General features: G+C 37.2%; 2 protein-coding genes across 2 annotated transcripts; both read right to left on the reverse strand.

Annotated features, from left to right (window-relative positions):
* Positions 1-9928: 9928 nt before the first annotated feature.
* On the reverse strand, positions 9929-14384 carry glod5 (glyoxalase domain containing 5). Its single transcript, XM_067456448.1, has 4 exons — positions 14032-14384; positions 12546-12698; positions 12314-12469; positions 9929-10650 (listed from the first exon to the last, which is right to left on the reverse strand). The coding sequence occupies exons 1-4, from the start codon at positions 14083-14085 to the stop codon at positions 10528-10530; spliced, it is 486 nt and encodes a 161-aa protein (XP_067312549.1). The 5' UTR covers positions 14086-14384; the 3' UTR covers positions 9929-10527.
* A 976-nt stretch (positions 14385-15360) lies between these two features.
* Positions 15361-25485, reverse strand: rlim (ring finger protein, LIM domain interacting). Its single transcript, XM_067456892.1, has 4 exons — positions 25344-25485; positions 24422-24616; positions 19202-19306; positions 15361-19098 (listed from the first exon to the last, which is right to left on the reverse strand). The coding sequence occupies exons 2-4, from the start codon at positions 24588-24590 to the stop codon at positions 16823-16825; spliced, it is 2550 nt and encodes an 849-aa protein (XP_067312993.1). The 5' UTR covers positions 24591-24616; positions 25344-25485; the 3' UTR covers positions 15361-16822.
* Between the last annotated feature and the right edge of the window lie 1144 nt (positions 25486-26629).

A 26629-nucleotide genomic window follows, 5' to 3' on the forward strand; every position in this document is an offset into this window, starting at 1 on the left:
TGTTTCAAATTGAGGTATATTTGTGTCATCTGCATAACAATGGTAACTTATAAAACACTTCTCAAAGATAGAACCAAGTGTACCAAACATATATTGTAGAGGGAAAATAATATGGATCTTGAGTAGAGCCTTGGGGGACACCACAGGTCAAAGGGAACCAGAAACAAAGTGTAATTACTCAATTTTAACCGAGAAACTCCTGTTTGTAAGAAACACTATATTGCCCTATTGGGACACCCCTCCAAATAAATTAATTCAGGTGTTCAATCACTTCCATGACCACAGATGTATAAAATCAAGCGCTAGGCCTGCAGATGCTTCTACAAACAGTGAAAGAATGGGTCGCTCTCACAGGAGCTCAGTGAACTCAAGCGTGGTACCGTGATAGGTTGCCACCTGGGCAATAAGTCCATTCATAAAATCCTCACTACTAAATATTCCACGGCCAACTGTTAGTGGGATTATAACACAGTGGAAGCGATTGGGAACAACAGCAACTCAGCCATGAAGTGGTAGACCACGTACAATCACAGAGCGGGGTCAGCGCATGCTGAGGGTCAGAGTGCGCAGAAGTCGTCAACTTTTTGCAGAGTCAACAGCTCCAGACCTCCAAACTTCTGTGGCCTTCAGATGAGCTCAAGAACAGCGTAGAGAGCTTCATGGAATGGGTTTCCATGGCTGAGCAGCTCATCCAAGCCTTACATCACCAAGAACAATGCAAAGCGTGGGATGCAGTGGAGTAAAGCAGCCGCCACTGGACTCTAGAGCAGTGAGACGTGTTCTCTGAGCGACCAATCACGCTTCAGTCTGACAATCCAAAGGACGAGATTGCTTTGTGCCAAGTGTAAGTTTAGGCAGTTTAACTGCTCAGGACAAACAAGAGACTCAAGAACAACCTTCACAAAACACACACACACACACGTTTGTTTCCCTATATTAGTGAGGACATTGCATATATTTCCATTGATTTTATGGTTAAAGATATTTTCTAACCCAATCCCTATCGCTAAACCAGAAACATGTGCAAAACAACAGAGTGAATTAAATAAAAACGTATTTTGGCAGATTTGTCAAAATCTGATCTGTGGATCATCAGGGAATGACACACAGTATTAAAATCAAGGGTTCATAAAGTAATTTTTATAAATTTACACTGTAAAAAAAGGGCAAATTTTGAACTTTTGCAGTACAATCGACTTGGATGTTTAAGTTATTTCAACTTAAATTATGTTAAACTGACTTTAAAAAAATGAGTTACATCTTGTATAACTAATTAAAAAAAGTTTAAAATTTCTTAACTTATGTTACTATATTACTTTTTGTCTTGTGGACTATAGATATTTCGTGTGAAATGTTTTATCCAGGACAGTACTAAATAAAAAATAACGCCTTTTGTAAAAAATATTTACATTTTCACAGATACTGCAAGGGGTGTGAAAACTTTTGTGCAAGACTAAATACGTTTGCATTTAGAAATTAAACATAATGTTACCTTACACGGCCTTTACATACAGTACCATATACAATTCAGATAAATGTCTGAATATAATGTATGTTATACCAAATTTACTTTGGGTATTTCATACATCATATATCCTGAGGATGTGCATATGTGATAATAATATATTGCCTAATATGTAACATATATAACAACACCACATTTGTATTACAGCTGTGGTAAATTCCTTGAATGGAATGAGTCACGAGCCTGAAGACATTTAATGCCAGGTTGCTCAAGGTTGTTCCTGTTAGTGTGTACTCTGGATAGAAATGTCACTAAATGAACAATTTCATGCAAAGTGGTTCAGGATATGGGTTAGCAGATCAAAAGGTTCCTGTTAAAAGGCCAGTGTATTACTAATCCACAGAAGATCAATAGGATGGTACGACAATAACAGCTGAAAATTATTTTTAATCTTGCAGAATTTCCACCATTGTTCCAGGTGCGCGTTGAACACTCAATAGTGTGCTCCCTTGGGCTGCTCGGCAGTTTCGGTTTTCCTCTCTTGAGAGATGACTACGATGATTTTTCTTTTGTTTCCAAAAAACAAACGCCTTTATTTTTCCCCTTTTCATCTGCGTTTGGTGCATTGGTTGTGAGGAGTGTCGTCAATGGCAGGCCCTTTGAAATTAGAGGTAATTCCAGTTAGGGGAAATTTTGTGACACCTGCGGCGGTCTTCTGGCGTATGCGAAGTGTAAACTGTCAATTGAAAATGTGCTTTTTTGAACATAATAGCTTCCTTTAAAGGAAATGAAAGCAAAAACAATAAAATGACACAAATAGGGGATTTACAAATTATTGTTTTTTGCGCATTTTTGTGTCTCCTATTTTTTATCATTGTGTTTCTCAGATTCTTAGGCCAAAAAACTGTGCTTCGGTCATGTAGCTTACGCGGACCATAACCACCAGACATTGAGGGGGACAAGATTATTAGAAATGGCCAAATTGTCTCCCACAAGAAACACTTTACATTTGTGACCCTGGAGAACAAAAGCAGTCAAGCGTGTCACGGTTTTCTTTGTGGCAATAGCCAACAATACATAGTATGGGTCAAAATCTATTTTTCTTTTATGCCAACAAACATTAGGATATTAAGTAAAGATCATGTTCCATGAAGATATATAGTTTTTTATCATAATGTATTAGTATATGCATTGCTAAGGGCTTCATTTGGACTACTTTGAAGGTGATTTTTTTCAATATTTACATTTTTTTGCACCCTTAAAATAATTGTATCGCCAAATGTTGTCTTATCCTAACAATCAATAAATCTTATTTCCATGTATCAACGGAAAGTTTGATTATTCAGCTTTCAGATGATTTATAAAGTCAATATAGGGACTTCATTTGGACAACTTTAAAGGCATTTTGTTTGGACCCTCAGATTTTCAAATATTGTCATATCCTAACCCCACATCAATGGAAAGATTAGTTATTCAGCATTCAGGTGATGTATAAATCTAAATAAATAAAAACCTTATGAGTGGTTTTGCGTTCCAGTGTCACATATTTGCAGATGAAAATAAGAGTGAATGATTGCACATTTTATATATTTGATTATATAACTATAGTTATATTGTATACAATGGAACTGGAACTTTTACCATTTTTATTTCTTTTTCATTATTTCCATTAGCAATTTAATTCCTTTAAATAAACCACAATAAGACTAATAATTCTCCCCATTTGGTTAATGGTTTACATTTTACTGGGCTATTTTTCCTATTCATTGTTTACTCGTGAAAAAAAAAAGAAGTTACTCAATCAATGGGAATTTATGAGAACGTCACGACACCCTTGAATATAAGGAAGCCAGAGGCACTTCATAATGGATTATCTAAAAAAATAAAAGCATTCTGATTAATCCAGTATCAACAGGAGGATAGAATAGAAAAGTTAAGACCGAACAAACACATTAAAAAAACAAGAAACTCATTCCTTTTTCCACACACAGGAGCTTTAGAGTTTCTTCAAAGCCTGATGGCCTGCGGGGGCTTTTTAAAGACTCTGCTTTTACATTGAGGAAACATTGTACAAACAAATACTGAAAAGATTGTTAGTGTACAGTTACACAAGAATAGAAGAGATTAGATTATCTGATTTCTTAAACACATATGATTATTTGTTATGCAAGAAGAAGGAAGAGACAGATTCTACTTATCAAACCTGAGCTTTCCAGGAACTCAATAGACTAACCTTTTGTCAGTCTTTGTTTTATCATGAGGAAACAATCTTTTAGTTTGGTGCTACTGTGAGTTTGGCATGTGGAGATCATTATTCTCTCTCTCTCTCTCTCTCTCTCTCTCTCTCTCTCTCTCTCTCTCTCTCTCTCTCTCTCTCTCTCTCTCTCTCTCTCTCTCTCTCTCTCTCTCTCTCTCTCTCTCTCAAATCACTAAAAGCATTCCTTCTGTCGGATAAAATAGTCCCTGACCGTGAACAGAAACAACTGATCTATCTACTGTAAATGTTCTTTATATTGATCAGTAACAGTAATAACAGTTAGATTATTAACATTACACCTTCAGGTGGCAACACACACTCTCTTGATGAGTGAGCCACTCAATAGCAAAGACTTTTATATTGAAATGACTGAAAGTTGTTGGGAATAAGAAGCAGCTGACAAATATAACCCCTTTACTGTAAACAGATATTTTTATTTTTATTATGAACATATGACTGACCTTAAGGAATAAGCTAAATCTGAATGCAGGTATAAACTCTGAAGTCATTCAGTTTCTCGCTCACAATAAGCTTTAATGAAAAATATCAATGAGAACAAACATATGTTCATAGTACTAAAAAAGGTATTGTGCAGTGATACAGAATCAAGGCCTGGAACTAACCGTTTTATAATATAATTATTTGTGAAAGAAAGATGTACATACAGGACATACAGACCAAAACTATGATGAAGCCCGTTTCCTCCTCTAAATAAAACAAATAAAAGAGCAATTGACTCTTTTCTCAGACACAATTGTGACTCTATATCACGCAACTGTAAGTTTATATTACATAATTCTGACTTTATATCATGCAATTGCAAGTTTATATCATTTTAAGTTGTTATTTTGTTTTTCAAGAACTTTTTACAGCAAAACATTTCATATTGAATATTATTTTATACTTAATCACATTAAAATGTAGTACTGTACTCAAGTAAAAGTATTCAAAGTTTTACTTGAGAACAAGTAAGAAAGTACTTTTTAAAGTAACATTTTTAGAACTTAACATTTTTAGTGTAATTAAGTATTAAAGGTAAGAAAACTATTTTTATTTATGAAATGTAGTGCAGTAAAAAGTACGACATTATATGCTTTGGGATGCAGTGAAGTAAAAGTTTTCCAAAGAAAAGCACTGATGAAGTATATACCTAAACTTTGACACATTTTTAAGTATAAATACTCCACTACTGTCCGCCTCTGCGCAATTGCGAGTTATAGTCTTTTATAAGCCAGACTTCTATAAGACACCAGAAGTCTGGCTTTATAACTCGCAATTGTGAGACAAAAAACACGAATTCTGAGATGAAAAGTTGCAATGACTCTTTTAATGTTTTTATTTAGTGGCGGAAACATGCTTCCATGATGTCAGAGAAATCCACTAAAAATAAATCGTGCCGTACGAGGACAGAGACACCCAGGAGGTTATGTCAGCAGATTTAATTTTAGAAAGCGTTTTTTTCCGTGTGGGAAATAAACCCTTGACCTTTGTGTTGCTGGCGCCATGCCAGTGTCATCTTCTGTATGAGGATGATGAGGAAACAATTAACAATCAAACAATTCTGCTGAAACGGTTCGTGTGAGTGAAACAAGGAAAACGCTTTCCTGTCAAGTATTGAATATTACATAAGAGGTTCAAGGAAACAATACTGACAATCATAATCAGTGACGCATCAATGCCCTTCATGCCCAGTCACAATGTGACATAAGAAAATCATATCAGTGTGCTCATTAGCATATTATTTAATCATAAATGACTGGAATTGACCATTTTATGTTTTAGATTGAGCTTTTACAGGACAATTCGGGCAAATTTTCCAGGCCCGAGCCCTCCCCGGACAGCACGCCACAAACGCATAATCTTTACTCTATTTAATTGATGTAAGTGTGAACTCGTGAAAGTGTTAGTAAATGTTGTTTGAAAATGTTTTTGTTGTTGTAGGTGTTTTTCCTCTTTTTTTCACATTCATACTACAACATATATATATATAAGATATCCTTCGGATGAGACGTTAAACCGAGGTCCTGACTCTCTGTGGTCATTAAAAATCCCAGGATGTCCTTCGATAAAGAGTAGGGGTGTAACCCCGGCATCCTGGCCAAATTTGCCCATTGGCCTCTGTCCATCATGGCCTCCTAATAATCCCCATATCCTGATTGGCTTCATCACTCGGTCTCCTCTCCACCAATCAGCTGGTGTGTGGTGGGCGTTCTGGTGCAATATGGCTGCCGTCTCATCATCCAGGTGGTGCTGCACATTGGGGGTGGTTGAGGAGATTCCCCCTTCAATGTAAAGCGCTTTGAGTGCTTTGAAAAGCGCTATATAAATCAAACATATTATTATTATTATTATATAAGACTGATTGTGTTCATCAGAAATAAGGGACCGCTCTATATTAGGTGGATTCAACAAATATTTTCTCACATTTATCATTTGATACAACCCACTTATTGTGGTCATACATGTTTTTACGTTGTACTTACATTAAAAAAAATATTTGCAGGTAATTACGTCTGTAATTAATTTCTGTAGTTACATTTATAATTACATTGTTGACACTTACCTTATACCTAACTCTACCCTTAAACTGACCCACACATGCCCCTAACTTTATCCGTATCCACCTCAATATCAGCCGACGTGTTTTGCAATACACTATGGCACAATAAGTACATTGGAGGCCTACTTATTTTTTGATGCAAGTACATAGTAGTTACGGCTACTTAACTAATATCTACTTAAAGCATCTAGGATGTAATGTGTGAGTAAATAATGAGAAAATGTACATTTTGGCACCAACCTGGAACACACTTGCCAAGAAATTTCCAGTAACCCTGGACCAGCTGGTTCTGGTGTTTGATTAGGGTTGGAGACAAACTCCGCAGGAAAGTGAATAGCACTCCAGGAATAGGTTTAGACACCTGGTTTAAATCTTCATTTGATGGATTTTGAAGTCGAAGACATTTAAGTAAGAATTAGATATCTAAGTGACCAAAATGTATGTTTTAAAATCATAAATTCAATAATCTTATGATTCCAAAACATGACATTTTGAGTAATTTGTAATCAGAACCACTTCTTTGATAACATTAACTTAATTTACTCTGGTAAGAATAGCAAACGTAAGCTTAAAGGCCCACTGAAGTGCCTTGAAACGCGCCGCATTATTCAATGCGTTGACATAATTTCGTAAACTCCAGCTGTTAGCAGCTCCTCCCCTTTTCTGAAACAGCCAATAGCGTTTCGTTAATATACAGTTTGACTAGAGCGGACCTTTCTGTTTGGTAAAGCCAGTTTCCTCTAACCGTTTATCATCATAATCTCCTCCATATCGCTTTGAAATGCAGCATTCTGTGCAGAATTCAAATGGGTCGATATGTTTGTTGTCTGCGCGGACTCGCACATATGATCCGCGCTGCGCTCTCGTGTCTGTAGTCTAAATTTAGACCTGAGCCGTTGGGGTGTGTGCGCTGCTGCGGTGTGTGAAACTAACGTGAAAACAGACTTTGGCCGTGTCTCATTTCAGAAGGCTGTGTCCTCCGGAGGTCGCATTTGAAGGCTGCATACGTCATAAGGCCATCTCATTTCAAAAAAGTGAGAAGGACACTCCAAATGCGGCCTTCGAATGCGTCCTTCTTTCACAGGAATTCGGAGTGTGCATGAGGTGTAGCCTTCGCGGCTGGAGCTAACCCACAATTCTTTGCGTCGCCGTTAACAACCGTCATTTAAAAAAATATATATTATATGAAAAAACGGGACCACCGCCATATACATGCAAGCGTGGGTATGGTGTTTAAATGTAAGTCGTTTAAGCTTGTTTTTGTTTTTTAAGCTCTATTACCTCCAACAGATGGTAAACAGGATTACAACTGTTTGGTGCTTTTTAAACGTTTAGAAGAGTACATTGCTGTCAAGACAAGAAACATTTCATAGTCATTTTCAAGTTATAAATAATTTTCATTCATATTAACTGGCTCAACGAAGCTGAACGTGTTGTTGGTATAGCAACGTGATACTTCCTGCCTGTGTGTCCTACAAAGGACGTCTCGTTTAATTCTGATTGAGGACACTCCATATACTGCATCCTACACAGGCCGTGTCCTCCGGAGGACGCAGCCATCGAAATTTAACGAAATGAGACACAGCTTTTGTTCGCCTCAAATGAAACCATATTTACACTGAATCGTTTCCTATCGCATATATAGTGTGCTATGTGCCTTTCAACATGTAGAAATTAGTAAATGTGTGTAAACAACTGACCGATTTCAGCCGCAGCTTCAGCAGTGTAGGGGGCGGGCTTTAGATTCTAGAGCGCATTCTGATTGGACAGAAGATTTGACAGGAAAGTGAAGTCTGCGATGATGTCACCAAAATCTGAGATTCGTTTTGACGGAAGTGAGAGACTGTAAATTTTGAATGCTTATATCCCCTAAATGCAAATTTAGTCATAGTTTTGGAACATACCAGCTTATTCATAACTTTAAGGCTCAGTCATACTTAAAGCTAAAAAACTTAATTTTTGATTTCAGTGGAGCTTTAAAGCCATAATATGGGGTCGCTTATTCAAAATAGTGTAGCTTGATGACGCCTTGATTTCAGCTGAGCTTTTATTCTGCCTCAGACAAGCTTAAGTGTATGTAGAGAAATAGTGCTGTTTTATCATATTACACACATTTGAGTGTGTAAAAGTTATGTTATAATGTTACTCTGTGTGTTCGCTCGACGGCTGCTATGAGACTCTTGTTCACACTGCAGTAAGAGATCGATATTAGGCCTGATAACACACGGTACTCGCGGTGACTCAACAACACCAGATTTAAACAATAAGACTAACTGTGTTGAGCTGGACTATAACGATTAGTTTTCTGGGGCTGAATGTCTCCAAACATTTGCTCACTGTCTCATAAAACATATAATAGTCTCTGATCTTCCATCATATATGAAACTGTTGTTGTGTTTCCACGGAAATCGAGTGTAATTCAGGTAATATGTAATTGATAGGTTATTCATGTCCTTATTAAAATGTCTTATTTCTCTGGATTTAATCATTCTTGGAAACATTTGGGATAATGTAACACAAGTCAACAAAATGTATAACAATGTTCTAATGGTTTTTGTATATTTCAATCCTAAAATCGTACATATTGTGCCTATAAATCAGCTAATTTACTTTGAGAAAGCAGTTAGTATTTTCAGTGTGGGTTTGCGGGTGCAATGCCAGTGTCATCTTCTGTATGGGGATGATGGGGAAACAATCTTCCAAAAAAGTGTGTGTGGGGGACAAAAATTCTCCTGAAACTGTTTATGTAAGTGAAACAAGGAAAACGTTTTCTTGTCAAGTATTGAATATTACATAAGAGGTTCAAGGAAACAATACTGACAATCATAATCAGTGACGCATCAATGCCCTTCATGCCCAGTGACAATGTGACATAAGAAAATCATATCAGTGTGCTCATTAGCATATGACTTAATCATAAATGCCTGGAATGGAAGAATAAAAAGAGAAATAACCATTCTATGTCTTAGCTTTACAGGACAATTCAATTTCTGTTGTTTACTGTCATTACTACAGTAAGTAAATGTAATGTGCAAGTTTATCTTTAAAGATTAAAATAAATAAATAAGTGAAGAGATAGTAATGGTAATAATAATAATATAAACACCTAAAATATAAAAATATAACTAAATCAAATCAAGACTTAACATATATTACACAAAATTTTAATGCACCAAAAAAAAACAGATTTTAATGCACCACACCCTTCTTTTAATGCACCATCTCAGCTTAGGCATACATACAAATAGTAAAGGAGGGGGGAAGAGAGAGAAGAGGAAAGGGGAAGAAGGAGAAAAAAAACAAAAAAAACTGCACACTGACACAGAAACTAAGAGAGGTGTGGTATGTGTTAAGTATGTGTCATTATTTCATTGTTATTGTTGTTATTGACGTTTTTATATTGTTGTTATTATTATTATTATTATTATTATTATTATTGATACTACTATTGCAATTGTACTGTCAGTACAAAATATTATCATCATCGCCATATCTAGTATTACTATTATTAGTATTATTATTAACATCATTATTAATATACATGCTATTACTATTTAAATACTTCTATTATTATTTGTCAGTTCTGCTTATATTTGTTTTATTGCTGTTACTGTTACTGCTGTTTTTTTTTGTTTTTTTACCACTACTGTTATTATTATCATTATTATTATTAATATTATCTATTATTGCTATTACTATTGCACAACTGATCCCCATCTTTAGCATCATTATTTTTATATATAAATATTGACTTTTATGTATGTATGTGTATGTCCAACAGCCTAGAAACCAAATTAAACTCTTAAAAGTAGACTAATAATATAGACATATTACCATTTTAATGACTATTATTAAAATTATTATCATTTAAACTAATTCTACTATATTACATTATCCAAAGAACAGTGGAAGACCGAATGAGTAAAATGGTGTGGGATTAAGTGAATATAGACCTTAATGGCTTCAAAATAATTTCTAATTCACCGCACGATTACAATTTTAAATCTTGTACAGTGTCTCAGTACTTGAGATCTCGTGCTTGGCCCAAAATGGTTTGCTAGTGAGGCAACCCCATAAGGAAGTTTTAAAAATAAAAATAAATATTAGTTCAGCCGAAACCACCATTTAAAGCAATTAAAACCTTGGTGGGAGTTTTTTATTACTTTTAAAAGCATCTTGGTGGAGCATCAAAGTACAGAGTGATTCATATTCATCTTCGGGCGATGATATAGCGCCTCCTTCTGTCTATTGTTGGTAGTTTGAGACTTCAATCAAGTTATCGTCAGGGTCACGGAAATAGACAGAAGTGATGGGACCCACAGCGCCGGTCCTGTCCACCGGGCCCTCTTCTATTGTCACTCCACAATCCTGGAAAAACAACATAAAAAATATATCATTCTACAAAAAAACAAAAAACAATCTGTTATACTTCAGTGTTTGTCCTCTAAAACTAGGGCAGAGGACCTTTCAGAGATGAATTACATTTCAGTTCAATTCTGGAAATTAGTAGGAAACTTGCAGAACTGAAATTTGAATTAAAGCGATAGTTCACCCCAAAATTTGAATTACCCAATGATTTACTCAGCCTCAAGCCATTCTAGGTGTAAATAACTTTCTTCTTTCAGACGAATACAATCGGCGTTATAGTAATATCCTGGCTCTTCCAAGCTTTATAATGGCCGTGAATGGGCAGCCCAAAATCTGAAGCCCAAAAAAGTGCCTCCCTCCATCATATAACTGCTCCTCACGGCTCTAGTGGTTAATAAAGGCCTTCTGAAGCAAAGCCATGCATTTGTCTAAGAAAAATATCCATATTTAGAAGTTCATAAAGTAAGATATCTAGCTTCCGGCGGTCCATCAGAATCACTTTTTTGGGCTTCAAATCCTGGGCTGCCATTCACTGCCATTATAGAGCTCGGATTGGCCAGGACATTTTTAATAACTCTGATTGTGTTCATCTAAAAGGGTTTAGGTTAGGGTAGGTTATTATTTTTTTCAAATGTAAACTATAGAAATAAATATAGTTTATATAGTTATATTTAATCATTAACTTTCACTTTATTGAACAGTTTGTTTTTGGCCCTTGAATCTGATTGGCTTTGTCTGGAAATATTTTGCCAGGAAAAAGAGAAGGCAACACTTTATTTTAAGGTGAAAAAGTTACACATTACTACATGGACTTTTTAAATTAAATGATATATTATAATAAATGATGCATAATTACATGCAACTAACCTTTAAATTAACCCTAACCATATAGTAATTACATGTAATTATTTAAAATGACTCAGTACCTAAATATATTTCATTTATTTATTTTATTTATAAAGCACAAATAAACACAACAAAAGTTGGGCACTGTGCTGCACAAAGAACAGTAATAAAATAAGAATAATAAAAAATAATATAAATAAAACAAAAAAGAGAATTAAAAAAAAATAGATCACTAAATTTAAGCTTAAAAAGAAACCATGAGTTATAATAAATTAATGAATATATAACTACACTGTAACAATGACACCTTAAAATAAAGTGTAACCCTACTTGTAACTCTATATTACGGTAATATATTATATATTGTAATTATATATTTAAGTACTGGGTAATATTAATTAGCAATATGTACTTACTATAGGGTTATGGTAGGATTAGGATTTGGTTGAGGGTTAGTTTTTATGTAATTATGCATAATTTACTGTTATTACTACAGTAAATACATGTAATATATTTAACAAGGACACTGTAATACAAGGTGTAACCAAACAGAATGATATTATTAAATTGAATGATGTTATTGTTGGTAAAATTATACGTTATTCAGTCGTGATTTCTTGTTTATAGAACTGCTGTATAAAAGCAATATCACAATCATGATGTTGTACTGAATTTTAGCATGGCTATAATAAGTATTAAAATCAACAGCAATGTGTGATATTGCTTGATTATGAAATATGGTGGAAGAACTCCTTATTCTTCAAAATCAGAGAACTGTGCGGTGGAAGTTTTGTGGTGCTCTGTGAATATATTTTACCTTGAGATGGGCGGCAACGGTTGTCAGGGGGGTTTTGGTGATAAGGCACAAATCCGCAGATCCTGGTACTGGGCTTTTGGCTTTAGGCTCAAACTCCTTCCCAACCTGATGCAGGTTGATTTTTTGCTCTCCAAAGCTCAAAGCTTTACGGTCACCCTGAAACATGAAGTGACAGGTGAGAATACTTATACTTTGCTGCCACCATGTGGTATTGTTTGCTGTGTGGTCCTACCTTAAAAGTGACGACCTTCATTCCCAAAACCTTGGAGTAAAAATGTGTGGTTTTGTTCAGGTCCTGAACAGTGAGCACCAGGTGATCCACATGACTGATGTTAACCGGACAGGAACTTCTGAACCGGACCGATGAGAGTCCACCGAGAACTGACTGGAAGTAAAACCAAGGATCATTTAAACGAACATAGAGTTAAGAGTGTTTAAATTATTATTTGTGATGAATGTATTTGAAGGAATATCACAAAAGCGAAAAGTAAAAGTAGTGTACATTTTCTGTATGCAAAAGCATAACATATAACAAAGACATCAGTGGTCTATATATCAGCTATAGCAAGTGTAGTATGCTATTCATAATTCAGCAAGTACCACAAGAAGTCTGCTAAAGTCATCATGAAATTAAAATCTTATTTTTTACAGAATTTAATTATGAATGATTTACCCATGCACATCATTCTTGTTTATGTGCATAAATTAAGAGTCTGTTTAAAGTCTGCTGATCCTACGTCCACATCACATGGAAAACTAAGGTGAATGACAATGTATTGGGCATTCAAGATGAACACAGCATTAGATTCCACCAGTTCACACTTACATATAATCAGTATTTAATAAAAGGGTGCCAATAATTTGGGCCAATGTGTTTTGGAGAAAAGCAAAACACATTCAGGGCTGTTTTGGCAGCAAAAAGGGGAACACCACAATATTGGGATGTTGCCTGATCTGTGACTATATTGTCTATTTTGTACATAGTGTTTTATTTTAAATCACTTATTTGATTTGTATTATGTCTTGTCACATACATTCTCTCTGGAAGCTTCTGTCACCAATACTGATTCCTTGTGTAAGTATCCTTGTCGATAAAGCTAGCTCTTTCTGATTCTGATGAACAATTTTTACAAATTCAGAAGGATTATATTCGAGATGATTCACAATAAAATGTGATGCAATTGAATTCGAGTTATAACTTATCTTAAAGAATTTTGAGTCTGAATAGGTGAAGAAAACAAACAATAATTTTATATAGCAGGGTGTATCATTGCCCAAATAAAATTCTCCAGAAAGTGAAATTAAACCAAGGTTTAACTCATGAATATTAATATAACACAAACGTATTTTAGTAACCTTTATTCAGTGTACGCTCACATCTGATTTAATATACAAGACTGAGACAATAAGCCATACACACATAAGGCGCAGAAAGGTAACGTCAACCTTTAAGCCAATCAGTAGACCCGTCACTTTAAGACGTAATGAATATTTATGAGCCAAGTCTTCATAGTACACACAGGATTCAAATTCCCTTCCAGGAAACATATTTTTACATTAATAATACATTAATAACCAGCAAGTAATAGCTTACTATAGTCTCATGTAATTTAATGCAGTTTTCCCATGCGCTACTGTACTTTCCATTCCAGGTTTCTAAAAGAAACTAGGAAGTAATTATGAAACTAAAGAGAGAGGGATAAAACGAGACTTGTTACCTTGCCGTGGGTCGAGTAAGAACGCAAAAAAGAACTGCAAATGCGTAGAGCCATTTTAACACTTGAAAGTCAAACGACACTCACGATATCACCTGTTCTACCTGCCTGGAAACAAAATCATAGAAGCATGTCCAACCGTTGGAGGAAGAAGCTCCGACACCCTGCCGTAATCCCTCTATTACACACGCCATCCACAGTATAGTATAGTAGTAGCCACATGAATACAATAAACAATAGGCGGTGCTTTGGCGGCCCAGAAGATGTATATTTAGTCAAATATGCCAAGTCTAAAATTATATATATTAAAACGGCATTTTCAATTCAAACTGTTAGTTTCCCAGTGTCGTGACTGTACTGCAGTGTCCCATGGCATCTGTTACTTTTCTCAGCGCTGCTCAGTAAGGGCCTTCATGGGCCAATCATGGAATAGTGTTCATCAGTTTCCATAAAACTAAATGTAATGCATCACTTACTTTTTAGATCAGTTGTAATGTAAAGATGTAGTTGTAAAGCAGATGTAATGTGTGAATTGAATATTTGAAATAGTAATATTGTTAAGTTTTGTTGTCCGTCTGATAAATGTGCATTTTGATTGAAGTTGTGAATTTTGTGCCAAGAGTTTTGAAAGACGACATTGAGATTCTGATATAAGTGAATGGGGGGGCAAAAAACTACTGGGAAAAATACAAATAATGTATTCATGAGAATCATGACATTTATTCAATCAAGTTAAATGAACCACTCTTGCAGCTGTACACTTTTTATTGTAATATACAAATAACATTATGGCTTGACGCAGCCAGTACATACCGATCATTATATTGTTTGTAGCAGAAAATGTGCAACATATGTGCAGTTAGCAAATGTCACCTAAATAATCCAAATTTAGCTCAAAATAATATTTAATATTTTTAGAAAATCCAAATTATTCATTAAAATACAAACCAGAACATAAAACCTTATACAGAATGAATATATATATATATATATATATATATATATATATATATATATATATATATATATATATATATATATATATGCGTGTGTGTTTGTGTATGTATATATATATATATATATATATATATATATATATATATATATATATATATATATATATATATATATATATATATATATATATATATATATATATATATATATATATATACTTATTTTCTTTCACAGCATCATGTTCCTAAGATGTTCAAAGGCATGTATTGCTAAATTCAATTTGTTGATAGCAGGGCTGTATGATTCACTTTACACTTCTTTAATCCACAGCAGCACTTAACATGATGGGACACTGGCGAGGCCACAGAGAAATGGTCAGGTGAGGAAATCATTTTATTCATTTCAAACACAGCAAACTGGAAGCTAGTCAAAATATTGACTCAAAATATAACTATAAATATGCTGACAAAATTAAGAAATTCTATTGAGTAACTCGCTCTTATAATACATGACCTTGGAACTGAATTGTAAGAATATGCATTTTACCAATGGTTGGCTTGCTTATGATACATGAAATGTGGATGTAACTCATGGTTGAGAACATTTTGCTTAAGGTTAGTCTTCCAAGTCAACACAGAAACAACGGTAAGAGGTATTTCATCTATTGTTTCTAAATAACACTGCATTTTTTTTACTTGCATGGGAATAAAGAACCTTAGAGCTCCCATATGAACCAACCATTACATAATGAGAAAAATAATTTCCTCCTCAGAGTAAGATAAATGGTGCTATTCTCAATGTACAGAACTGTTAGAAAAACTTCCATTTAAGTCTTCATTTTAAATGTTAATATTTACAGACTACAACATACAAGTCAATTTGTCAAAACTTCCTTTACATTTTCCTTATTAGCATTGCACAACATTGCCTATATGTAGCCACGTTTATTTCTTAAGATATATGAAACATGTTTGAGTCAGCCAACTGATGCATTATCGGGAAGACGGGCAAAAATACAACCTGATGCGTCAACATAGCATATTTACAGCCTTTTCTGTTTGTTTAAAAAAAAGAAAGAAAAAAGTGTCTGACCATATGGTTTTCAAAACCAGTATTACAGGACACTTTATAATGCCAAATCTATTCTACACAGGATAACAAATTAATTAAGAACTACTCCATGAATTTCCTACTATTTATCTGCATTTAGTCATTTATGATAATGGTGCAATTGGTACAACACATACTATGCTTTCATACCAACACACAACCAACACTGTATGAAACCAAAATAATTTTAGATACAGCACAGTGTGACAGTTTCAATGCATTTGCCAATAGAAATGTATTTGTGGATGCTGAGCAGATTACCCTATTCCTGATCCTTTATGCAATTCCTGATGCTCTACAATATTACCAATTCATTAACTTATTCAAATGCAATCATTGATATAACCTGATAATACTTGCTTTAAAGTACAACTCAAATCTGGTACAAAAGTATATGTACCACTCAAAGTTATTTCTACATTGCCACTCATAATATATTTTTGTTGAATGTTGCTCTTCAGTACATGTAAAAGATCAGGGATTGCAGCAAGGTCTTGAACGGTTGTCTTGCACCAATATTTATTGTAAGATGGGTCAGAATACACTGATGTATAGTTCGGGAGGGAAAAAATCTTGGCACCAGCAAATCTGATAAAACATAATGACTTTATATAGGATGTATGGAAAAAGCTCAATAAGAGTCCTCATATGACTAGGTAATAAATGTAAAAGGAAGAGAGGAAAAGAGACATGAAAACGGCTGGGAGTGCCACAAAACCATTTTTGGCTAGACGACACTCTCGCGGTTGGTGGAAACAAGAACTGCCCTGCGGCAAATAGGGCAGGTTGAGTTCTCTGAAAGCCAGCGGTCGATACAGTGCACATGGTACTCGTGAGAGCAGGGCAGCTTTCGCAATTTGTTGCCTTCAGCATACTCTGTAATGCAAACGCTGCAGGTTTTGAGTGCATCACTTTCACCAAAGTTTCGCATGGATAGGTTGTCAATCTGCTCTTTGGTAAGACCTCTGGGCTGGTCATCATCTTCCTCATTGAGCAAGAAGAAGTGCGCAAGTCGCAGAAAGGGCAGAGATCCAGTTTCATCCAGGCTGATGGGAGCCCGTTGTCTGCCCCGGTTCTCCCGAGGACCAGCAGCACTGGGAAGTCCACCTTCCAGTTCCCTTTCCTCTGTCCGTGCCTCTAAACCAACCTGGTCTGAGCCTCCATGCCCAGGAAGATGAGAATCTGCTTCACTTCCAGCAGTTCCAGTAGAAGCATCAGGGTTACCCAATGCATCAGTAAGGTCTGCTGGTGGGTTGTCTTCACGGTTCGAGTCTGGATAGTCCGAATCCATAAAGTAGCTTAGTTCACCAAAGCCAGTCATGATCTGACGAATCATAGACTGCAAAGCCAAAGAAGTGGCTTCTCCAAGTCCAGCATCTGATATCCTCCGAATGGGAATGCGGATAGTGCTGACGTATGTTCTCACTCCAGCCCGCTCAGAGCGGGAAAAAGTCCGACGGAAACCCCCGCGCTCAGTCTCATATAATAAAGTGTTATTGGAGGTCTGCGAGCGAGACCTTGTACGGTTAGCAATGCTGTCTCTCTGGCGGTACTCTCCAGGACGCACCCTACGTACCTGCAAATCCAACATTATGGTTGGGGGTCGACGACCTGAGGCTCCTGCTTCTCCAGCATTTATTTCTCTTTCCTGTGGTGTTCCAGGTAACTCAGGTGCTGCTCCCGATTCTTGAGTTTCCATTTCCACTGTGCTCTGCCTAGGCAAAAACAATTGCCGAGTCCTTGAGCTTCCCTCTACCTGGGGCTCAGGCAGGATCTCAGGATGGCGAGAAGGTAGGCCATGCTGAGTAGGCGGAAGTCCATCCAACCTTTCAAGGTTCAGTGGTGAACGACCTCTTGCAGTACGAGCCCTTGTCCGTCTCTGCTCTGGGCTTCTACTGCGAGCCCTTATTTGACCCCTTCGTGGTTGCTCCACTGGAGGCAAATTTGGGGGAGCTAAGGTTGAGGAAGCTAAAGTTGGAGGGGCTACGTTTGGGGAGGATAAAGTTGGAGGTGCTATGGTTGGGGGAGCTATGTTTGGTGGAGCAATGGTTGGGGGAGCTACGTTTGGAGGGGCTACATTTGGTGGAGCAATGGTTGGGGCAGCTAGGGTTGGAGGAGCTGTGGTTGGAGGAGCTATGGTTGGGGCATCTAGGGTTGGAGGAGCTGTGGTTGGAGGAACTGTGGTTGGAGGAGCTATGGTTGGGGCAGCTAGGGTTGGAGGAGCTATGGTTGGGGAAGCTAGGGTCGGAGGAGCTATGGTTGGGGAAGCTAGGGTCGGAGAAGCTATGGTTGGAGAAGCTGTGGTAGGGGCAGCTAGGGTGGGAGGAGCTGTGGTTGGAGGAGCTACGGTTGGGGCAGCTAGGGTTGGAGGAGCTATGGCTGGAGCAGCTATGGTTGAAGGAGCTGTGGTTGGAGGGGCTATGGTTGGGGCAGCTATGGTTGAAACAGCTGTGGTTGGAGGAGCTGTGGTTGGGAAAGGTATGTTTGGAGGCGTTGTGGTTGGGAAAGGTATGTTTGGAGGAGCTGTGATTGGGGCAGATATGTTTGGAGAAGCTATGTTTGGGGGAGCTATGGTTTGGGGTGTTAAGGTTGGGGGAGCCAAGGTTGGTGGATCTGGTCCATTAGCTTCCCTGTTTAGAGTCAGGGTGCTCTGAACTGGCAGCTCTGGCTCTACTATAACAGCCAGTTCATCTACCACTGGTTCCTCAACCACCTCTGCAGTCTCCATAAGACTCTCCGGCTCAGACGCAGGGCCATCTGCTCTTTCCTGGCCCCCTTCCAGCCTTTCTGTCTGCGTTTGCTGTTCAGCTATGTTGCGATTGACATTGATCTCCAAGCTGAAACGGAAATCACCACTGTTGGGATTGGTTTGGCTCACAGCCCGCCATGACTGGTTACCCCGATAACCGCTCCTTGTTGTATTCCCTGTCTGTCGTACAGTGTTGAGCCAGTCAAGAAGGGTCTCCCCACTGGGGTTTTCCTCAGTGCCCTCCACCTCTGTTGCTGAGAACAACAAGAAATTATCAAAACAGGGCAAAATCAGAAGTAAAGTCACCTGGATGATATGGATTTCATATACTAACAGGGCATTTTACAGTTGACTTACCACCAGTCCCTTCCCTTCTTTCCTCAGTTGTGGCATTGCTGGGTGACTCCGGGCCATCCTTCACCTGTCGAAGGCGACTCAACAGTTCATCTGCTGTAATTTCACCTAACCAAGAAACATAACAGTTAGAACTGTGACACCAGAGAAAAAGTGGGGATCTTACAGGGAAGTTTAACCTACTAGGCAAAGTCAATCAGACCAATGAAATTAATTGATTACGGTGGTCCATGGCATAAAATTTCATTCATGCAAATGTTCAGTGTTTCTCCATTAAGACCTCTTAAAGACTCAATTAGTGTGGTTCAAAATCTACTTCACGCCTAAAAGTTGACCACCAACGTTCAGAAGCCATGAACACAAACTTTAGACTTGTTCTTTGGAGAAAAAGGTTAAAAAAAAAAAAACACTGACTCTTCTTGCACAGAGAGGAAATTCCAAATGGCCATCCAATAAAATGCTCTCTAGAAATGCAACAGCAAGCTGCAAATCATTGTTCACTGGTGTGACGTGAAGTCTGTAACAAAGTCCCAACCAAACGTTACAAGTATACTGTATACTGAAAAGTATACTGAGCTTGTCACCAGTGGTGGTTCATGGGGTTAAATGTGAATGAACAGGATGTTTTAAAGAATCAACAAGACTCAAATTATTTTATTAACACATCGCTTGCATAAAATTAACGGGATACACTTAAAAATACACAGTATGTTTACACATTTAAACAAAAATGTAGCAAAACACTGCATATCCGACTTTTTGTAGCAGTTATGTTAATACACAATGAACCAGGGTGGAAATAAATAAAACAAGAGATGAATAAATGTTCACTGTACTATGTAAAAATATACTTCACTCAGCCCACCTCCGAATATGGTTTCAGTGATCCAATCACAATCTGTTCATTTTGGCTGCATCTACACCAGGCATTTAGTGTGATCAAGTGAGATTTGATCTTGATCCAATCACAGAAAGCATGTTTATGCCAGGTGTAAAGGGGGGGAAATGCATAACAGTTTACAAGACATACGTTTCAAATGGCATGGTACATAATACCTCCAAGATACTTTCCAATAATGTCTTAAGTTGGATCCAAGTTGGATATGCAGAATTTTGCCTAAAACGCGAGTTTATAAATAATCTATCTAATCGTTATGCAGTAGCTGTCCAGAAAGGCTCATTAAACTGCAAAAAGAACAGGACAGTACTGAAAACCACCGGACTTACCAGGACAAGAAATGTCCGTTCGATGCCATCATCAGCAGCACGAATGTTTAAAGGATGCTCCAAAATAACATTCCTTTCCACTGTCCTGGGACATAAAAGGATTGGGTGGCTTCATAAGTCTGTATTTTGTTTGTTTACATGTTTCTGAGCACAGAAACAACAGGCAAACCATTTTTGTAAAATACAAAAGATAAATGGGAATATGTCTGCTTACAAAAAGACCCAAGGAGGTTATCGAAAGATCTGTGAAAGACCCTGTGGCATTGACAATTGCCAAATCAAAACGGCGAGACAGCTTAACATGTCCTGGTACTTTAAAAGTAGATACACAAACTTTAAGGATTATTAGGAACACCATACTAATAGTGTGTTTGACACCCTTTCGCCTTCGGAACTGCCTTAACTCTACGTGGCATTGATTCAACAAGGTGCTGAAAGCATTCTTTAGAAATGTTGGCCCATATTGATAGGATAGCATCTTGAGGTTGATGGAGATTTGTGGGATGCACATCCAGGGCACGAAGCTCCCGTTCCACCACATCCCAAAGATGCTCTATTGGGTTGAGATCTGGTGACTGTGGAGCCATTTTAGTTCAGTGAACTCATTGTCATGTTCAAGAAATCAATTTGAAATAATTCAAGCTTTGTGACATGGTGCATTATCCTGCTGGAAGTAGCCATCAGTGGATGGGTACATGGTGGTCATAAAGGGATGGACATGGTCAGAAACAATGCTCAGGTAGGCAGAGGCATTTAAACGATGCCCAATTGGCACCAAGGGGCCTAAAGTGTGCCAAGAAAACATCCCCCACACCATTACACCACCACCACCAGCCTGCACAGTGGAAACAAGGCATGATGGATCCATGTTCTCATTCTGTTTACACCAAATTCTGACTCTACCATCTGAATGTCTCAATAGAAATCGAGACTCTTCAGACTAGGCAACATTTTTTCAAGTCTTCAACTGTCCAGTTTTGGTGAGCTCGTGCAAATTGTAGCCTCTTTTTCCTATTTGTAGGGATGAGGAGTGGTACCCGGTGGGTTCTTCTGCTGTTGTAGCCCATTCGCCTCAAGGTTGTGCGTGTTGTGGCTTCAAAAATTGCAACGGTTGTAACGAGTGGTTATTTCAGTCAAAGTTGCTCTTCTATCAGCTTGAATCAGTCGGCCCATTCTCCTCTGACCTCTAGCATCAACAAGGCATTTTGGCCCACAGGACTGCCGCATACTGGATGTTTTTCCCTTTTTACACCATTCTTTGTAAACCCTAGAAATGGTTGTATGTGAAAATCCCAGTAACTGAGCAGATTGTGAAATACTCAGACTGGCCTATCTGGCACCAACAACCATGCCACGCTCAAAATTGATTAAATCACCTTTCTTTCCCATTTTGTTTGTCTTGACCAGGACCAAACCCCTAAATGCATTGAAGCAACTGCCATGTGATTGGTTGATTAGATAATTTCATTAAAGAGAAATTGACAGGTGTTCCTAATAATCCTTTAAGTGAGTGTAGATATACACAATTGGAACAAAAGTATTGGGACATATCTCTTAATTGTTGAATGAATGTGCTTCAGTCAGACCCATTGCCACTGGGGTATACGATCAAGCACCTCGCCATGCAGTCTGCATTTACAAGCATTTGTTTTTGTTTTTTTAAAGCAAAGTTTTGCAGAGTTCAATGAATACAAGCGTGGTACCATGATATGATGCCACCTTTGCAGTAAGTCTGTTTGTGAAATTTCATCCCGGCTAGATACTCCACAGTCAACTGCAAGAGGTATTATTGGAAACTGGAAGTGTATAGGAACAGCAGCAACCATATAAATTCACAGAGAGGGGTCACTGAGGAGCATGGTTGGTAAAAGTTCATTAAAATTGTTGATGCTCTGCTGATGCCACAGCTGAAGATTTCTAAACTTTCACTGGCATTAACATCAACACAAAAACTGTGTGCCGGGAGCTTTGGTTTCCATGGACGAGCAGCTGCAAGCAAGCCTATATAGTGTAGCACTCAAAAGTTATTGTGGTGTTCAGTTCAAAACAATCAAAAGTAGTATGCTGTGTTCAGTGCTGGACCGAAATTTCAGCAATCAAACAATAAATATTGTTTTGACAGTCTTTAATGTGATGTGACAGATCGATGTAGCCGCCTCTGTTCAGCACCACGATTAACTAAAAGTCGGTTAAATCACAATTTAGATCAGATTTACATCATTACATAGATCAAAAGGCTTAACAAATAAGATATTACAAAAATGCTTAAGTAGTTTAAACTTGGTGCTAAAATATAGAGATGAACAGAGTCACGTAATCCGTCAAGTCATGTCCCAATAAAGATGTCAATTTACATTAATTAAATAAAACAGCCATGATTGAGAGCATGTTGGAAATAAAAGCAATGAATTTAATTCTCTCTGTTATCTATCCTTCGTCTCGTGAAGTTTCGTTCATAATGCCGTTCACTCACTGGACTGACACTCAGATGCTCCAGCATGGCCGCCATACACAGCTTTTAACACCATTCACTCCTTTAAGACTCCTTAAATTATGTTAACATCTACATTTACATTTAATCATTTAGCAGACGCTTTTATCCAAAGCGACTTACAAAAAAGGGGAGAGTAATAGAAGCAACGAAACAGACAAGGCCAAAAACCTGTAAGAGCTGTAAATCTCAATTAATTAGCACAATACACAACATATATATATATATATATATATATATATATATATATATATATATATATATATATATATATATATATATATATATATATATATATATATATATATATATTTTTTTTTTTTTTTTTTTTTTAAGACATCTACAACAAAAACTCACGTACGCAAAATGCCGAACACTGGATTTTGATAGCTATGATAACCCATTAGGACTAAGGCTGTTGCCCCAGCTGTTGTCGTTAATCCAGATTCAGTGGCCCAATGGGTTGGTTTTGTATGGCATTCTAGCTAAACGCGCAGCAATAGCCATCTACAACAAAAACTCACGTACGCAAAATACAGAACACTGGATTCTGATAGTTATGATAACTATGTAATACACCCGCCTGAAGGCAAAAATCCGGATGAGAGACGTAGATATGATCCAGGAGTGTGCGCTTTTGGTCGTTGCTGTGGTGATCAGTAAGTGCTATTCTGTATTGGTCAAGTGCAAATGGAAAAGATGTGTCTTAAGATGTTTTTTAAGAATGGCTACAGACTCGGCAGCACGAATTGAGATCGGCAGGTCATTCCACCAGGTGGGAACGGTCCAGGAAAATGTCCGTGAGAGCGATTTCATGCCTCTTTGGGATGGAACCACGAGGCGCCGCTCGCTCGCAGAACGCAAGCTTCTGGAGGGTGTGTAAGTCTGAACAAGTGAATTTAGGTATATTGGTGCAGAGCCAGTGGTTGTTTTGTAGGCGATGTGCTTGGCACTTCAGCCAATAAAAATGAAACTACATTTGGCCATCTGACTAATCTAAAACCATTGTGTTTTTCGGAGGAATAGGCTTCATAGAAGCAGGAAGCAAACGAGCCGTTCAAAGGACAGTGGAGACAGCGGTGAGAAATAAAGGTCAAAAATTATAAAAATATGGCGAAAAAAAAAGACATTAATACATGTTATACTGCGCCCCATAAACACAACCAAGCCTAGAAAAAAACACAGAACCACCCCTTTAAGATATCTTATTGTGAATATTGTCTAATCGTAAGCTGGTTCAGAAATGGTGACAAAAACAGGAAAAAAAACAACAACTCATTTCTCAAAATAACATCATTTAAATAAACAAATATTCGATTTTTATAAGCCCAAATATTCAAATACAACATTCTGGGAAAATGCCCATCCCTAGTAAATACGCCATCCTATTTATATAAATTACCACCACAAAATCACTCATATCACGCAATCCTGGTGGGACTGACATATGACTAAAATGACTTGTTGCAGCATGTAAAAACATGGAAAAAACACAAAGGATTTACCAGGTGTGCCAAGCAGGTTGTTGTCTCTCATTAGCCTATAGTCTTCCTCACTGAGATTGTTGACAAACTGGTAGAAGGCCTCTTCTCTGTCCAGACGGTCCAGCTGTCTCCGGCGTTGTATTTCAGACTGATCACTGCTGCCCTGATCTGCATTATCCTGACCCTCCATCTCTGCGACCCAGATGTCAGATCCAACTACAACACAAGAGTCAATCAGTCAAAACACACACTGACCCAACAGCCATTGTATTCAACCCTACATGAGCAGCATGTGACTACCTAATAAATGAATATAGCAATCCTCCAGTAACGTTACCTATACGATAGCATCACCATCATACGGCCACAGTTTCTATAGTCTTTTTAATGTTACCTGTAGATAATGAAACTGGTCAAAACGTGAACGTGCTAGGAATAATCTTCTTAAAATACAGCGCAATGTTGTGCGTAAGACTGTGATTTATCGGGTCTGTTCAGATATAATGAGCTCACTGAAAACAAAATGGCATCAGTGAGCTAAACAGGCTAAAGGCCAGGAATCTCAGGGAAAACAACCTTTACGTGTGTCCTCGATGGAATTAGCACAATGAATGCCATGCCAATGTAAGAGAGTTCATCATGCTAAGACGAATATCACTAATATTATGGCAACGGTAACTGTTATGTTTCGTAATGTGTAACGACAAACATCTCGCAACCATGAACTAGTAAACGGGTGAAGGCTAGTGTTAGCCGTAGCATGAGCTCAAGCTGGACTCAAGTTAGCTCTCGTAGCCTATGGAAAACCAGCTTTCTTCTCATGCTAAGCTAATGCCAAGCTAATGTTAGCACGGCTATGAGATAAACACAGGCAGCTAGCACCCCGTCATTTCGACGATCACAACAACTGACCGGTGAAATGAGAAAAAACATAGAAGAATACCTTAATAAACCCGTCGACGCCTTATCTAGTAAGAGTTCCCTTATCTGCCTTGTAGATGTTTATAAGTGTTATTCTTGACAGCTATTCAGGAGAACATTTTCTCAAGCGTCTCTTCAGCATGAATCTACTTCCGGTGTGCGGAATTGTGCGGAGCGGACACGTAATACAACTTAAAAGTCCTTATTTAACGCTGAAGTATGTCAAAATCATGTTGTAGGTTGTGACAAGGCTAAGGGTAAAATCACTGTAACGTTACAACGTGTCTAATTTCTCATTTGGGCTAAAACCACCTATATCCGACTCTCTTTTAGTAGTTAATATGTTTCAGAAACAATCTAAAATATAGACAGAGGTGAAGTAGCCTATTTTACGTTTTTTCAAGTGTCTGTATCAGTGTTTTTCTTTGGAAAACTTTTACTTTACAACATTCCAGAGCATAATATAAATATAATTTATACGAAATATTATCATACTGGAAATATTGGCATAATATTGATGTTTTCAATAATACCTACACATATAGTCATATGCTTATTATTACAGAAAGACTGTTGTCCCAAATTGTGATTTCTCTAATGTCATTCGTGGATAACAGACATTTTGGACCATAATAACATAATATTGTATCAAAATAAGACCCAGAATGAGCCCCATGTGCAAAGGCCAGTAAGCTTCTCAATGTTGACATCGATGTAATATCATAATTAATATAATACAAGTTAAAAGTCCCGATTTAACGCTTTCGTTGTAGGCTAGGCTATTTGTGACATGGCTTTGCGAAGTAGGCCTATTTTGGAAGTAGCTTTTATAAAACAACTCCGGATGAGTCTAATTTCAGGTACATTTGGTGCCCAACGTGCCTTTTTTTTACTGCTTTTTTTCAAATGATTATTTTTAATTTTAATAATTTGTTAATCATTGTCATGGATCACAATGTTACAGGCCATAACAATATAATGTTTTAGTCTTGTTCAGCTGAAAATCATGATTTCTTGCTTGAATTAGTCAGTGTATTTTTCCATCATGTATCACTGTGTAATGAAAATATTTAATTGTACTTTTATTTTGGTAATATTTCATTTCATTTATTTGATAAAACAATAGTCATATAAATAAATAGTCATTTTCTTAACTCTGCAACATTAAATTGTTTGAAAAATAACTTTTAAAAATGTGTGTACATAAATCTTGCGTCAACTCTGTTACTTTACTTTGCTTTTTTGTAACCGCAAAATCAAAACAATGTGTTACTGATCACACACAGGGTTGTTTAAAGTCTTTTAATC

Source organism: Pseudorasbora parva, chromosome 11 (assembly GCF_024679245.1).
Source record: "Pseudorasbora parva isolate DD20220531a chromosome 11, ASM2467924v1, whole genome shotgun sequence".
NCBI classification, from domain to species: Eukaryota; Metazoa; Chordata; class Actinopteri; order Cypriniformes; family Gobionidae; genus Pseudorasbora; species Pseudorasbora parva.